Source organism: Gymnoscopelus microlampas (genome assembly GCF_963454915.1).
Source record: "Gymnoscopelus microlampas genome assembly, chromosome: 4".
NCBI lineage: Eukaryota > Metazoa > Chordata > Actinopteri > Myctophiformes > Myctophidae > Gymnoscopelus > Gymnoscopelus microlampas.
The window spans coordinates 36349003-36364002 of NC_139941.1; the positions used below are offsets into that span (position 1 = coordinate 36349003).

A 15000-nucleotide genomic window follows, 5' to 3' on the forward strand; every position below is an offset into this window, starting at 1 on the left:
AACTGAATTGATGCTGTAAAACATTCTTGCCTGGTTGTTCGGTGTGATACCAGAGACTACTATACAGGTGTTATTATCCTCATTCCCAGCCTCATGTCACGTCATGAGGAGAAAAACCTGGAAAAGATCTACAGCCCAAAAAGTCAACAGGGCAGAACTTCTGTCCCCTGGAAGGTGTCTTTTTCAGACTAATCACGATACAGTTTTCATGATCTGGGAATGTAAACGGATCTGCACAGCATTACGGTAACTTCCTTTAGGGCTATAAGGCACTTCTGCGTAGACACTTTCAGTAGCAGTTCTTGTCCAGCCTAGGCATTATAGAGATCATACAAATGAAAGGTCTGAGTAATAGTAATAGCATGCAGTGAGCTGTACGGGTCAGTTCACTCAGTCAGTACCCCATTTATGATTGTGTGATTGATTCTGTGTGCGTGCGCGTGTGTGTTTCCTCTCCAATGAAGTGCGAAGGAGACAAGGCATTAATAATTGACGAGCTCATTCAAGTCACTCATCCAGTTACACACAAAAGCCTTTTTGTTATGTGATCACTGATGTATGACGCTTCTGATTTACACTTTATTGAGTCTGATCGCTTCTCCGCAGCCAGTGAAAGGCTTCAGTGGACCATGTGCAACACATGGCTACATAAGTGTGACAGACGCATTCACCTTGTTTAGCTCAGGCATTTTGCCAATCACATAAACAACACAGAGAATGTATAAAACCTACGAAGCCATCTTAGGATGCAATAGCTCCTAAGAGATTCAATAGCTTTTGTTGCAAGGATCTGCTTTCTATTCCCTTAACATAAATAAAAGAAGTGAACCTTGCACTTATATCTTGCCTTAATCCAGAATCACTTGATGGGATTCGGAACAGGACACACAAAAAACACCTGTTAATGAACAGGTAGCTGCATTTGTTCTACCAGTCTGTAGTAGCCATGTTTTCTTCTTTGCCAAGGTGTGCTGGGAGAGTAGCATCAACTCGAGGGTCTCTCAAACTATTACTACAGAAACCTGCCACATTCGAAGGGGAGTCAGACATTTCAAAGACAAAATACTCTCAACCCTTGTCTGTTCTCAGCTCTGCTAAATGTCACCCTTGGGCTCAAACACTATTCACACTTAGAATCAGTCAGGGTCTGATGCTATCACAGAGCCAGAGGGAAGGAAAGGCATGTCTTGGTGCAAAAGCCATGATCCATTACACGGGACAGCCATATAGCCAACAGACATGGGAGTTAGTTAAGATGACCGAGTACTGAGGAAGTGACAGCGTCTTTCCTGTAATGACGCCGTCTCAGGGCGATCGATGTACACTTGCATCCATTGATAATGTATCACTTTTTACTGCCAACTGAATTACTGTAACAATACTGTGGCTCCATCCCTAAAATATTATCCCCCCCCACTATTAGAAATTACACTGACTTGTCTGGGAAGAGCTAAGACCAACAGAACCGAACGGAACTGAACTAGAGTAATGGAATTGAATTGAACCACCTGAGTTATAATTGAATTGAACAAAATCCAATCTATTTTCAGCCCAATGCTGACACAAAGGGTGCAGATGGGGATGGGTCTGCTTGGGGGTGGGGACCGAGGCTAATTCAATTGCCTGTGCTGTGCTCGTGGTTACTGCAGGGCTACTGGCCATTAACAACCTCTTCCTCTACCATTCAGCTCTAGTCTCCACACAATAACCCCACATCTATCAGTGACAGGAGAGAGTGAGCTGGTGGAAGACAGGGAGAGAGAGAGAGAGAGAGAGAGAGAGAGAGAGAGAGAGAGAGAGAGAAAGAAAAAGACCTGCAAGACAGAAGTCCAAATAAATGGACCATGTAGCTTACAGACGCGCGCACACGCACACACACACACACACAGGGTGGGGCCAATTTGTGTCACGTGCGTACATGTAAATATTGGGGAGTGTTGTTATCAAAACAGCAGGCTGCACAGCATGCATCTCTGTCTGTCTGTGACTCGCTCTATGTGTGTGTGTGTGTGTGTGTGTGTGTGTGTGTGTGTGTGTGTGTGTGTGTGTGTGTGTGTGTGTGTGTGTGTGTGTGTGTGTGTGTGTGTGTGTGTGTGTGTGTGTGTGTGTGTGTGTGTGTGTGTGTGTGTGTGTGTGTGTGTGTGTGTGTGTGTGTGTGTGCCCCTGCGTGCACATGTATGTGTGCATCTGAGCAGCAGAGCGGCACAGTAGGTCTAAAATAGTCCTCCACAACTCCCGGGCTATCTCACCTCTCTCGTTTTTCTTTTCTTTTTTTCCCTTTCCTTTTTCTTAGATTACATTTATGTAATCGTAATTATTCCACAATCCCTCTTCTACACGGAAATATGATTCCAGTGATTTATAGAGCCATTGTTCAATTACGATATGTCTTTATTCAGGTATATTCTGTGTGACCATGCACAGTATGTGTGTGGGAGGGCTGAACGATTTGGGAGAAATGTGTAATTGCAATTTTTCAGACTAATATTGTGATTCAATTTCTGCCTGCCAAATTGTTCACTGTTTCCAGTATAACCACCTCCTGGTGGGGGCTCCTCACTGGCAGATGAGACAGTAGGATACAACAGCAGTGGCAACACACAGACATTCGTGTGGGGAGGAATTAATTGGCATAATTAATTGGAGCAATTAATTGGAATTAATTGGCATCATTTAATGACTAAATTGAGGAGAAAAAGATGTATAAAGCACCCAAAGAAAGTGGTTCCCTGGACATCGCCGTCTTTTCCTTGTTTTATTTGACTGTACTTTGCTTCCATAATAATTCGATTTCACAATGAGCAATATTTACACAGACATATCACGGCACAGGCTCCATTTGGTTACATTTCCACACAAAAAAAAAAATGGATAAACAAACACTGAGGATTTTACTGTGCAGTTAGGGGGGAGTTGTATTTATAAATATGGACTCTGAGTTCATAAGTTTACAATTTAACAAAGCCCAAACGAGTTTGCAGCCTTGCTGTCACCGAACGCTTTCTCATAGGCAGCTAGCAGCTCGGCATAATGAATGCAAATGTTCTCATTAGGATTACAAAGAAATGTGCCATGGCATTAAGTTGGGAGATAGGGGGAGACGATCAATTTTACGCCGGCTTTCATTGTATAATTTGGCCATACTTTGTTTCCAGAAAAACATTTTAGAATTTTAAAGAGACATACTGTACGTGTGTGTATACATGACATATTTATGAGTCAAGATATGGGAGCCCTCTACGAGCTTCCTGCTCAAAGGTAATTGAATTCAGTATATCAAAATCTGCTATCTTGCGCGTGCCGGCATCCAACTGATAACTGATAATTCCTCCCCACACATTTCTGTGTTGCCACTGCTAGTGTACCCTATTGGCTCAACTGCCACGAGAAGCCCCCACCGGGAGGATGCAGTGCCATCGTCCTACTCCACCCGTTCAGTATTCCCTGCTGACAGGTGCCGCCCCAGCCCGTAGGAGCACGTGCAGTGACAAAGATCACTCTCTCCACCCAGGTTCCTTAGCCCGAACATAATGCTTATGATGACGGGTGCTTGCCATCATTTTATCGGTTGAAATTGGTTCGAACCTGCCGATGTAATCATGCATTATTTTTACAGGAAGTAATTAAGATTGGACTTTTAAGGACTTATGATACAAAACTACTCAAAAATGTATTTTGTTTGAAACTTTTGGGCATCTATTGTTACCCATTATGACCACGGATGTGCTCAAACAATGTGAAAAACTTTTCCTTTCAGCCCGGCCTTTAATGATGTGTTTCCAGACAGGAATGTCTGCAGGCCACCAACAGCCCCAGGCCAACCAGCAGGGCTCCAACTGCCTGCATGGAGAGTGTACGACAAGTGAGAATGTGTGTGTGTGCGTGTGTGTGTGTGTGTGTGTGTGTGTGTGTGTGTGTGTGTGTGTGTGTGTGTGTGTGTGTGTGTGTGTGTGCCACCTCTTTGACTTTGCTGGGGTTCCTCTGAGTAGGTTCACATTTGCTGCAGCAAGATGGAAGATTCGCTTCAAGCCAGAGCAGATGGAAATGTTGTCATTAACAGACATTTCTCGATCTATTATATCGACGCAACAGGTGTGCAGTCGCCAATTGGTGAAATGTTATGTTACTTCTCTTAGGCAGTGATATCCACCCCGTTATTATCATATATATATTTTTTTATCTTTGTTTACAGAACATGCAGTAGCCTAATTCCTTAATTAATGACTACAAACAAGTTTAAACAAGTGGTTCAGAACCGCTGGAAGGAGCATGAGCATCATTTAGCAATTAAGTTGGATTGCAGTATGTGTTGTTTGACTTCGCGTGACTTTTGACCATGCTTTATTAAAGCAATAATAAGCCCCAAGAGGCTGTGGTTTTCAGTGATTTTAGAATAGCTAAGGGGTGTTGTTAGGCACAACACAGAGCGGAATGCCCAAAACCCCCGTAGCTGTTCCAAAATCACTGCAAACCACGGACGGTAAAACATTGACACATCCAAATTAAAAGATTTTAATAACCATTTCACTACAAAATAATTGGGACTATGCAACGTTTATTGCTATGCAAAATTTACATTCAGCCGCATTCCCTCATAACTGCATGAAAGCTCCCAAATATTACTTTTGAACTAGACATTTTAAACGTGAAATTCATCATTATTCAACAACTGCATGGTCTATTTATTACCTAATATATTACCAGAAACTGTTTTTGTAAATGAAAATTGGACATTTTGAAACAATTTGTTCGGTGCAGTGATACTGTTATAATGCGATCACAGGTGTGTTTTATAGAACATTTTACAACGGCTTTGAACGCAGCTCAGCCGATCATAATCAAGGACAGGAACTATCCATTTTATAATTAGCAATATCCTAAGTTCAGGGACATACTGATGACTGGATGCCTGAGACTTGTATTAAAGCTACACGAGTAGTTTGAGAATTTGTTATGGATGTTCTAATATTGTCACTTCATTGTATCAAAAGGCAAAACCGGGCAAGAAAGCTACTCTGTATTGATTCACTACGTTAAAGGACAACAATAGTAGAGAGCTGCTCTCACACACTATGAATAGCATTATTGATGAAAGGAACTGTGCATTTTGTGTCCTTATTTTAACTTACTGTAAGGCTACAGAAAAAAGTTCTTTGGTAAAGGAAAAAGCATAAAATGTTTTGCTCAGCTGCACAGAGGAGATTGCATTGACCAATGCAATCTCCACTGGCCAATTTGTTACTTTGTAGTGCGACAAATTACAGCTCCCAGTAAGTAATGTTATTACTTTGAAAATGAGTAATGAGTACAGAGGAATATATTTAATTTCCTCAGTAACAAGCCCAAAACTGGTGTACAATATGTGTATCCACGCCTGTGTGTGCGTTTATCAGTGACTTGCACATGTGTGTGTGTGTGTGTGTGTGTGTGTGTGTGTGCGTGCGTGCGTGCCTGGCTGCCTGCCTGCCTGCCTGCCTGCCTGCCAACGTGTGTGTGCACGTGCATGTACAGTATGTGTGTGAGTGTGCACACATCTGTGTCTTCTAAGCTTTCTTACACTATGTAAGAAAGCACACACACACACACACACACACACACACACACACACACACACACACACACACACACACACACACACACACACACACACACACACACACACACACACACACACACACACACACACACACACACACACACACACACACTGGATAATGAAACCATTTCATTTGCTTCCACGTCAGCCGTTTCCTCCTGCAGAAAGAGGGGGCTTGTTGTGGTCTTTTTTCAGGGACAGTGCGAGCTCTTGCAGGCAAAGTCTTAAAACACATGTGGTGCGGACTAGGAGGGGAGAAAAGGGCAAGGGAGGTTCTATTTTTAAAAAAGCCTCCAATTATATTTAATTGTAGAAAAACACAGGCAGCGCTGGCCCTGCAGAGCTGGACCTGAAAGCTGAGCTCACATTGTGACTTTCATTGAGGCTTTACCACCAGAGAGAGGGGGGCAGAGAGAGGGAGTGAGGATAGAAGGAGAGGGAGGGATGGAGGGAGTGGTGAGAGAAGGGAGGGATGGAGAAGGAGGGGAGGAATAATAAAGAGTGTGAGGGAGGGACAAAGTGATGGAACAGAAGAAGCTCAACAGACAACGAAGGATGACTTGAATTTAAAAACAAAGCGCAAATGAAGTAAAATAAGATCAAATGGGAGCATGGGATGATCGGAGAAAGACAAAAGAGGACAAGAAGGAGGACAAGGGAGGGAGATAATGAGAAAAAGGAGACATTGTTGGTAGAAAGAAGAATGGAAAGAGAGGGAGAGTGCTGGAGAGGGTGGATGCTGAATGAAAGAGTGGGAGAGAGAGGAAGTGCGAGAAAGCGAAGGTGCCTATGAGAGAGCAGGGATGGGAAAAGGAGTATAAAGACAAGGAGAAGGAACGAAAGAAGAAAGTGATAAAGGAAAGACAGAAGAATGAGCGATAGAGGACAAAATCAAAGGAGTCAGAAAGTGGGGGGGGCAGGGGAGCATAGTGGAAATAAAAAAACAGACAGAGATATAGACAGAAAGAGAGAGAGAGAGAGAGAGAGAGAGAGAGAGAGAGAGAGAGAGAGAGAGAGAGAGAGAGAGAGAGAGAGAGAGAGAGGGAAAAAAATACTCTATCCTGTCCTCCTTGTCTTGTGGTGCAGGGTTATTTTTAGCTGCGATGCTGTAAAGGCAATCATTTGTGCTGCGGCACAGTCATCCTGCAGCACAACATCTAACATACACATACCTATAGTATGAACGTACATATACGTGCATGCTCACAAGCACACGGGAACCTTCAGTATGAGCATGCATGCATTTGCACAATCATTTGCATGATGACTACCTATTTCACATAAGACACACGTGTGCACTCACATACACATGAGTGCGACCACCTACGAGGATTAGGTGGTCTAATGTTGGATGTTTTCAGGATTCTGTCATCCAGACAGGCCTGAAAACGTTCAATAAGTCCTCTATTTATTTGACTTCCCTGAACGGGTACCGCACGCCTTTGACATGGCGGCTTGCTTCTTCAAAGTATCTCACTTTGAAAAGCTGTTCTCACTTTCGCATGTCCTGCATTGAAAATAAAGAGCCTTCTCAGATGGCCTGCATACCAGACCATGTGTGTCAGGTGAGACTAATCGTGTACAGGATTAGCAGAACAGTCACAGAGAGAGTTACACATTACCCTATTATATTCCTCAGCTGACATGTCAGGTCATGGATACACATTTGCTTTGTATGAGGGAGTATTTGTTTGTATTGTTATGCCCTCTATGCTTGAATCCTCGGCACCAGTCACTTTACAGAACTTTGCAATACGTGCACTTACTACTTAATGCTTGAGCAATATTTGCTATCCTTGAGATGTAACAACCATCTACTATTGTTCTGTAATGCATTGCGCCATATTTTAGCAGTGCATTGTTTTCTTGTCTGCCGATCCAGACATCAGACATTCCTTGTTTATGTTTGTGTTTTGCTATGTACTGTGACTTCAAGCAAAATGTTTCTGGTTGGCTTTCACTTATTTAGTACAAACAGCCAGCAACACACAAAACGAAGTTGAACAAAGTTCCTCGTAACCATGGTTAACATGGCAATTAAGTGGAACTTGATCTACAATGAAGCAAGGTATTCAAATATTTTCCTTTTTTTTTTAGACTGATACTTTTCTAGTAGCCGACATTTGGTATTAAATTTCAGGTTATATTATATCTACTGTTCTGTACTGTGTCTGAAAGGACTGAAAGACCTTTTCATAATACAGAATAGAGCTAGGATTTAGTTGCAAAATATACAAGAAGAGATCTCTGCATAGAGACGGAGTTAAACGTTTTGAAAATGGCATATGGAAAATGTACATGTATGCCATTGCTCATTACATAACAGATCATACTGTACAGTGAGTGCATCGCCCAGCTTTAGATTACTATGCAGAGCATGCACTCATTGCCTCCAGCTTAATATGTTCCAACATAGAATACATAGGAGATGGTCAGTGTTAAGATCAGTGGGTGGTAAGTTATTACGCCAGGCATCCTAACACTGGTACTAGATCAGCTGGATCTGATTTCAAAGTGCTCAAGTGGTACTTTAATAGGGCATAGCATGTAAAAAATGTATGGGCTTTCGATCTGTGGCACCACAAAATGTCCGCCACAGCTATGCCCTATACCTTCCTGAAAAGAGGACTGGGTATGGTTCGCAGCAGCCATTTAAGTTTATGTTGTGTAAAACCCTTTATTTGCAGCATATACCCCTGTATACTGTATATATATCCTCCCTCCAGAACTGTGCTCTCACTTCACTATCACCCTCTTCACTGACGTTCAATAAAGAAAAATACTAAGTCCTGTGGACTGTCTAATCTTTTTATTTTTTATTCGAAATAATGAAAAAATCCAATCTCCAACCCTCTTATCTTTTTTGTCTGTCACGAAAAAAAAAAAGTATGAAGGGAAGTGACAACCCTGATGTCCTTTTTTCAAGCAAAACCCCAAAAACCATCAACTAAAAGCCAACATGTCTTACCAGTGATGAGCTCTCGGACCTCCATGTCTCTGGTCTTCCTGAGCAGGCGGACGAGGGCCGGGATGCCGTCACAGTTCTTGATGGCCACCTTGTTGTCGTGGTCGCGGCCGTAGGAGATGTTGCGCAGCGCGCCACAGGCCTTGCGGTGCACCTCGGCCTTGGGGTGGTCCAGGAGCGTCACCAGCACGGGGATGCCCTTCAGCTGCCGCACGTCCTTCTTGATCTTGTCGTTCTCGTAGCAAAGGTGCTGTAGGTAGGCGGCCGCGTTGGATTTGACCGGGTCGATGGGGTGCCCCAGCATGGCGATGACCTCAGGCAGGTCGGGGTCGCGCCAGCGCGGATCCTTGCGGATGCTGTCGATGGACGGCGAGCGGCGGCCTGCCATTCGGTCCAGACTGGCCATGCTGCCCCGCTCGGGCTGGGCCAGTGGGGCCGAGTACACGCCGTGGATGTAGGGGTGGTGGCGGTCGTCGATCAGCTCAGCCTCGATGGAGTCGTCTGGGTAACCTCTGGATGGAAGGAAGATGAAAAGGAAAGAGAAATGAGATACAGTATAAGGGCATTGAAGTAACCTCCTGAAGGAGGTGACAAGCACAGTAAAGGAAGAAGTGAGGAGAGATGACGATGAGACGGGGAGATGAAACGGCCTTGTGTAAAAGACGAGCAGACTAGACACGAGAGGGCAGTGAGGAGAAAGAGAGAGCGATGGACGAGGGGAATAGATTTAGACTCGTCTCAGAGAAGAATGAATCCTGTGAGGGTAGATGACTTTGAGAGTGAGAAAAGATTTTGATGCCAAGTGAGGTGAGAGAAAGAATGACTAACGGGGTAAAACAGAGGAAAGCATAGGATGGGGATAACAAAAAAAAAGGAGAGAGGACATGGAGGAGAGGACAGAGACGGGGCTCCGCACAGCTCTGCTTTGTTATTAAGAGCTTTGTCAGACAGCCTGTCGTGGCAAAACAGCCCCATGTTGATAAGTAAAACAGGCACAATTTCATTATTAATCCACTCAACTGTCAGCTGCCAATGACAAAGTGTCTCTTTTTCATTTATTAACAGTGATGAGGGCAATTTGACAAAGGGCTTAGCTAGAGGAAAGAAAAAGAGACACAGAAAAAGATTGCAAAGAAAGAAATGAGAAAAAACAGACAGAGTGCACAGAGAAGGACATGAGGGGAGGGGCCACAAAACCAAGAGCAAAAGGGGACATGAGTCACTATCATCCCACTCCACCCTGCACCTCATCTACCCCAGGCAACAACAGTGCCACCCCCCCAAAACACCAGAGAGAGCCCTCCCAGAGCCCGTCACAAGTGCCCCTGGTGTTCACTTTGCTCACAGGATCAAAGACCGGATATAAAGACTAGCATATAAAAATGCTAAAATGCTAATGACTGTCTCCCTGGGATTTCTCAAGTCAGCATGAACCTCATTAGCATTAGCACTGTTAGCGCGAGAGGCTGAGCTCTAGTCAATTTTCTCTGACGGAAATAAGTGCTGATCTCTTGAGGGCTGGGTTGAGAGGGTCTGTGATGCTGTGTTCCCTTGTCGCAAAAGTCCCAGTTTCCCCCAAAGCCCTCTCAAGGCTATGATCTACACAGCACTCTCTGTACCAAAGGAAAACTTTATTAAGTCTCCGTGGGCAATAATATATGCTCTCAAGCACAATGACAGATCATGTATTGCTGCAGTGCTGGCTCCAAGTACTGTGTGGGCTATTTCCTTTACTCCAGGCTCTTTAGTCACAGGAGAAGACTTTTTCGCAGTTACAGCACAGGGCCTATTGCAAGGATGAGGCTGGTAACATGTCGAGAATGTGTTACTATTTCAACTTATTTGCACCAAATCTTTTCTCTTAGTTCTCTCCACTGAAGTGACAGTGGAATGGAGAATTAACGATGGGCAAAGACAGGAAGTGGGGAGAAGGAGATCTAATTAGGGTCGCACACTTACGCAAAGCCTTTATCATCTCATCATCCCTCCACCCACTAGCCTGAGGTTTGTTTATGATAGTTACATAACCCATCTGGGCTGAACTTTCTAGCTTTGATGCATGGCTGGTGTTTTGGTGGCAAGAAACGGTGGTTGGCAGGGAACTCCAGTATGTGTGTGTTTTAATTTTAATGAGTGTCATGTTAATGATGTGTTTTTAGAGTCCTTAAGTTCCTAGGCACTCAGAGATGTGGGTTGTTTGTGTGGGTGTGTGGGTGTGTGTGCGTGTGTGTGTGTGTGTGTGTGTGTGTGTGTGTGTGTGTGTGTGTGTGTGTGTGTGTGTGTGTGTGTGTGTGTGTGTGTGTGTGTGTGTGTGTGTGTGTGTGTGTGTGTGTGTGTGTGTGTGTGGCGTGCGGGGGTGTTATGCCTTCTCTGCTTGGCAGAATTGGAGGAATTGGATTTTGTTTTATTTATGCATTTATTTATTTACTTACTTACATATTTATTTATTTATTTTATATAGTTATTTTCATTTCACACAAGCATCCCAGTAAGAGTTTAGCAGCGGGGAAATCAATATCAAATGAACTACAGAAAAACCTCCAGTCATGAGCAGGGTAAGGTGATACAGTACTAAATCCCCTGTTCAGATGCATGGAAAGAGATGAATATAGGTGGAGTGAGGTCCTGACCACAGCAAAGAAAAGCTCTGGGGGACTGTACAGTGTACTGTACTGTAAGGCAGCTGCAATGAAAGTTAAGCCAAGCTCAGAGCCTCTGTGGTGCTGAATGGCTGAGGTTAAGGTTTATGTATCAAGGCAAGAATAGCTCTCTGACCATAGAGATATTAAGTCTTTTCAACAGGTGCCCTTCAACAAAAAATGGGAGCTACTGTAGTCATTACTGTATGTCCCCATGAGCAAAGCTGGAGAGTCCCTACTGTACCTACTGTCTCTAACTTGTAACTTACTTAGAATAGGAGAGTCAGCTAAATGCCTTACAGTATAGAAAAGTGTCCAATACAGTTAACACAGTGGTATCTTTAACCCAACTATCTCAAGATGTCACCCACACTGTAAATTCCTGAGTGTTGATTTAACTCTTTGAGTGTACAAAAGGAACCAAACGACCCCTAAGCATCCACTCGGTCATTTGTACACTCTACAAATTAGTTACAAATGGCTAAACAAAATGATTGAGAGCAGTTTCAAAGGGTTTTTCACTTTTGGCATTTGTTTTAAGTTATTCAAATGGAAATACCATTTCTATGTCATGCTAGTAACACCATCCCTTGAAGGCTCTAGTCTAGAACATGTGGGAAGGACACAATTACCAGGTCTGTTACCACAGTAACAAGAGATGGGGCCTCACGACTAGCAATGTAAGAAATTGCACGAACATCCCAATAGAATTGCAACAGGTGCTGGACCAAAAACAATAAAACCAAAAAATGTACTTGAGAATACTACATTTGTGTGTGTTTGTGCGATACTCATAGTTAGTACAGTACTTAACTAGTACTAACAAAGTCAGAGTGTGTGTCTGCGGTTTGAGTTGCTGTGGGTTATTGGATCTGACAGGGAAATGGCAGACCGAAATAACCCATCCACAAGACAGGACACAATCACATACACTCACACACACTGTCCGTCATCTCTACAGTATGTCTATCCAGTCTCCCTGTCTGCATCTGGAGTGAATTTATAAGCAATTTCTCCTTCACCCCCTTTTGAATCTCTTCATTCCTCTTTCTTTCCCCCATCCTCCATTCTCTGTCACTCTGTCTTTCTCACTTTCCATCTCTCTCTCTCTGACACCCTTTACACGCACGCACGCACGCACGCACGCACGCACGCACGCACGCACGCACGCACGCACGCACGCACGCACGCACGCACGCACGCACACATACATACAGTAGTGCAGATCAGGGGCTCATTTCGATCACACCGATGTGCCAGCAGGGCTTTGGTAAACTGACCCAGTGCTGCAAGGTTGCAGACTGATGCGAATGCCAGGATTTGCATGTAAATTGTGTCCATTGTGTGTGCAGGGACAGCGAGATTCATAGGGTGTGAAAGGGCCTGTCGTCTCCATCGACAGACGCCATGCTCACAGGCTGATTATGCCACATCACTCTGCTCATACTAATGGAGCCACTAAATATTCTGCCTGTCCATCTCGGAGTGAATGAGTGTGTGTGTGTGTGTGTGTGTGTGTGTGTGTGTGTGTGTGTGTGTGTGTGTGTGTGTGTGTGTGTGTGTGTGTGTGTGTGTGTGTGTGTGTGTGTGTGTGTGTGTGTGTGTGTGTGTGTGTGTGTGTGTGTGTGTGTGTGTGTGTGTGTGTGTGTGTGTGCGCGCGCGTGCGTGTGTGTGCGTGTGTGTGTGTGTTTGTTTGTGTGTGTATGTATGTGTCTATAGGTGTGTGGGTGGCTGTGCCTCTTTGTTGACAAACGAAGGACAAATACACAGGGAGACAAACAGTCATAGATAGATTGCATATCTATCTATAGTCTATTACAGTCAGAAAATAAAACGATATATAATTGGATAGATAGACGGACTGACGGACAGATGGATGGACGGACAGACAGACAAAGAACACGGGTGCTTGTGCCACACCTACGTATGCATCCCTTATACGTGCATACACAAAAAAACACACCCGATTATACTATACTGTACACAGTCCAATCATCCTCCTTTTCTTCATCTTCTGTCAAATATACTTCTATCCTTCCTCAATCCGGGCCATGTTTGGGCCTTCCTTCTGCTCTTCGCTTGACACTGCCCATAAAAGGAGACAAACTGAGCATCATTAGTGGTTTGGAATGAGATGATTCAGTCAGATCACATGCACACACACGCAACGTCTCCTCAAAGCTCTTACAGCTCTTCCACTAGCTGTTCCCCTCATTGCCCGTCGAACAGATTGCTCAGACTTTTTAATTATGGGCAATAATTGTTTTATGATGCGTGGGAGACTTCTTTCACCGAGAGAATGTAAAATAAATAAATACATAAATAAAAAAACGTGAAAGCAGATGTTTTTCTCTTTCTTTCTCTCGGTTTTTAATGTCCCTGTGACTCTGTAATTGCGTTTAGATGGTCATTATCTGCCCTCGCCTCTGTTTGTTTTCAGTCAATTAGCACACGGGTTGTGACTCACTGCGGGAGACTCGTTTCTGTTACCCCGGGCGAGCTTTCTACAAACCTCTGCCCTGACAGAGGGGGAGATCTAATGATATTAAACTGTGTTTTTATCTCCCAATGAAAACGTCTGGCAGGGATGGGAGGGGGGGGGGTGAACGGTAGGAGGAGGTGGGAGCAGGGCTGTCTAATGTCAGATCACTTCCCTGGTTTGGTCCCCGTGGAGACAAGTGGATTAGAATGAGACATAACCCCTGGCTCCATTAAGAGATGAGCGCGTGCGTGTGTGTCCCTGTGTGTGGCTGTCAGCGTGATTAATAGCAGCTTTTGAACTGGGCCAGACCACAGGGGCGTCTTAAAGACAACCTCTAAAGGCGCTGCTCTTCTTGGGTGACCAACGCACCTGCTCACCCTCATCCATTGGGTCACGCACGCACGCACGCACGCACGCACGCACGCCGACACAAATGATGAGACCCACATACACACCTGGGGATGTACAATACGGTACGTATACACAGAAACACACATGGAGGGAATAGGATGGGGGGGTGATAAATGAAGTTGCACACACATCATAGAGAGACAGAGAGAAAGGGTGAGGTGAGAAAGTTATATAAAGAGTAAGAAAGTGACATACGGCATGGAATGAAAGAGGGAGTGGGTGGAGTTGCACACCAACCATAGGTGGAGGAGAAACAGAATCACATCAATCACAAGGTGGCAATGGCCCCGTGGTGCCTGGTTCTGTGGCATGGAGATCCAAGGGTGTATATCCCCACCTCCTCTGATGGAAGGTGAGCTAATTAGTCAAATCTGGTGGTGTAGTGAAATCTACATATTCAAATCAGACCACGGTGGGGGTGGGGGGGCACGACCATCCGGGAACCCCCGAGTCCCAAGGGACCCACCCACCCGAATGCACTTGAATTTTTAGCCACCGTCTATGCAAAAGGATTCTGTGGGTTTTAACAAGCTAGTTATTTGTAGCTAGCTTGTTACATTAAAAGTATCAAAGACAAGAGCGTTATTAAAATCACTGAATTCATGCGGCATTAACATGGGGCGAGACGTACTGTTTATCCTGTCTGTCTGTCAGTGATGTGTGTGACACACACATCACTGACACACACTGTGTGTCAAGTTTGACAGAGCATGTGCAAGCCATTATGTGTCATCTTTAACATTGTTGGCCGGGTATGCACGTGGCTGAGTGTCATGGTTCAGACTCATAGATTGTTTAGTTTTGACTATCTACTAAATAACATTCAAGTTGCACGTCTGAGAGGAGGAGGGAGAGGGGGAGAGAGAGGGATAAGGAGCAAGGAATGGGGAGAGTAAGAGGAAGGGCA

General features: G+C 44.4%; 1 protein-coding gene across 5 annotated transcripts in view; it reads right to left on the bottom strand.

Annotated features, from left to right (window-relative positions):
• The window catches only part of arvcfb (ARVCF delta catenin family member b), a gene marked incomplete at its 5' end in the record, with an annotated part of 313393 nt that overhangs the window by 63842 nt on the left and 234551 nt on the right, over positions 1-15000 (bottom strand). For all 5 annotated transcript variants that reach the window (XM_084053884.1, XM_084053881.1, XM_084053882.1 and 2 more), the window contains one exon: positions 8565-9073. In XM_084053884.1, coding sequence (XP_083910010.1) covers positions 8565-9073 — 509 coding nt within the window. The remainder of the gene's footprint in view (positions 1-8564; positions 9074-15000) is intronic.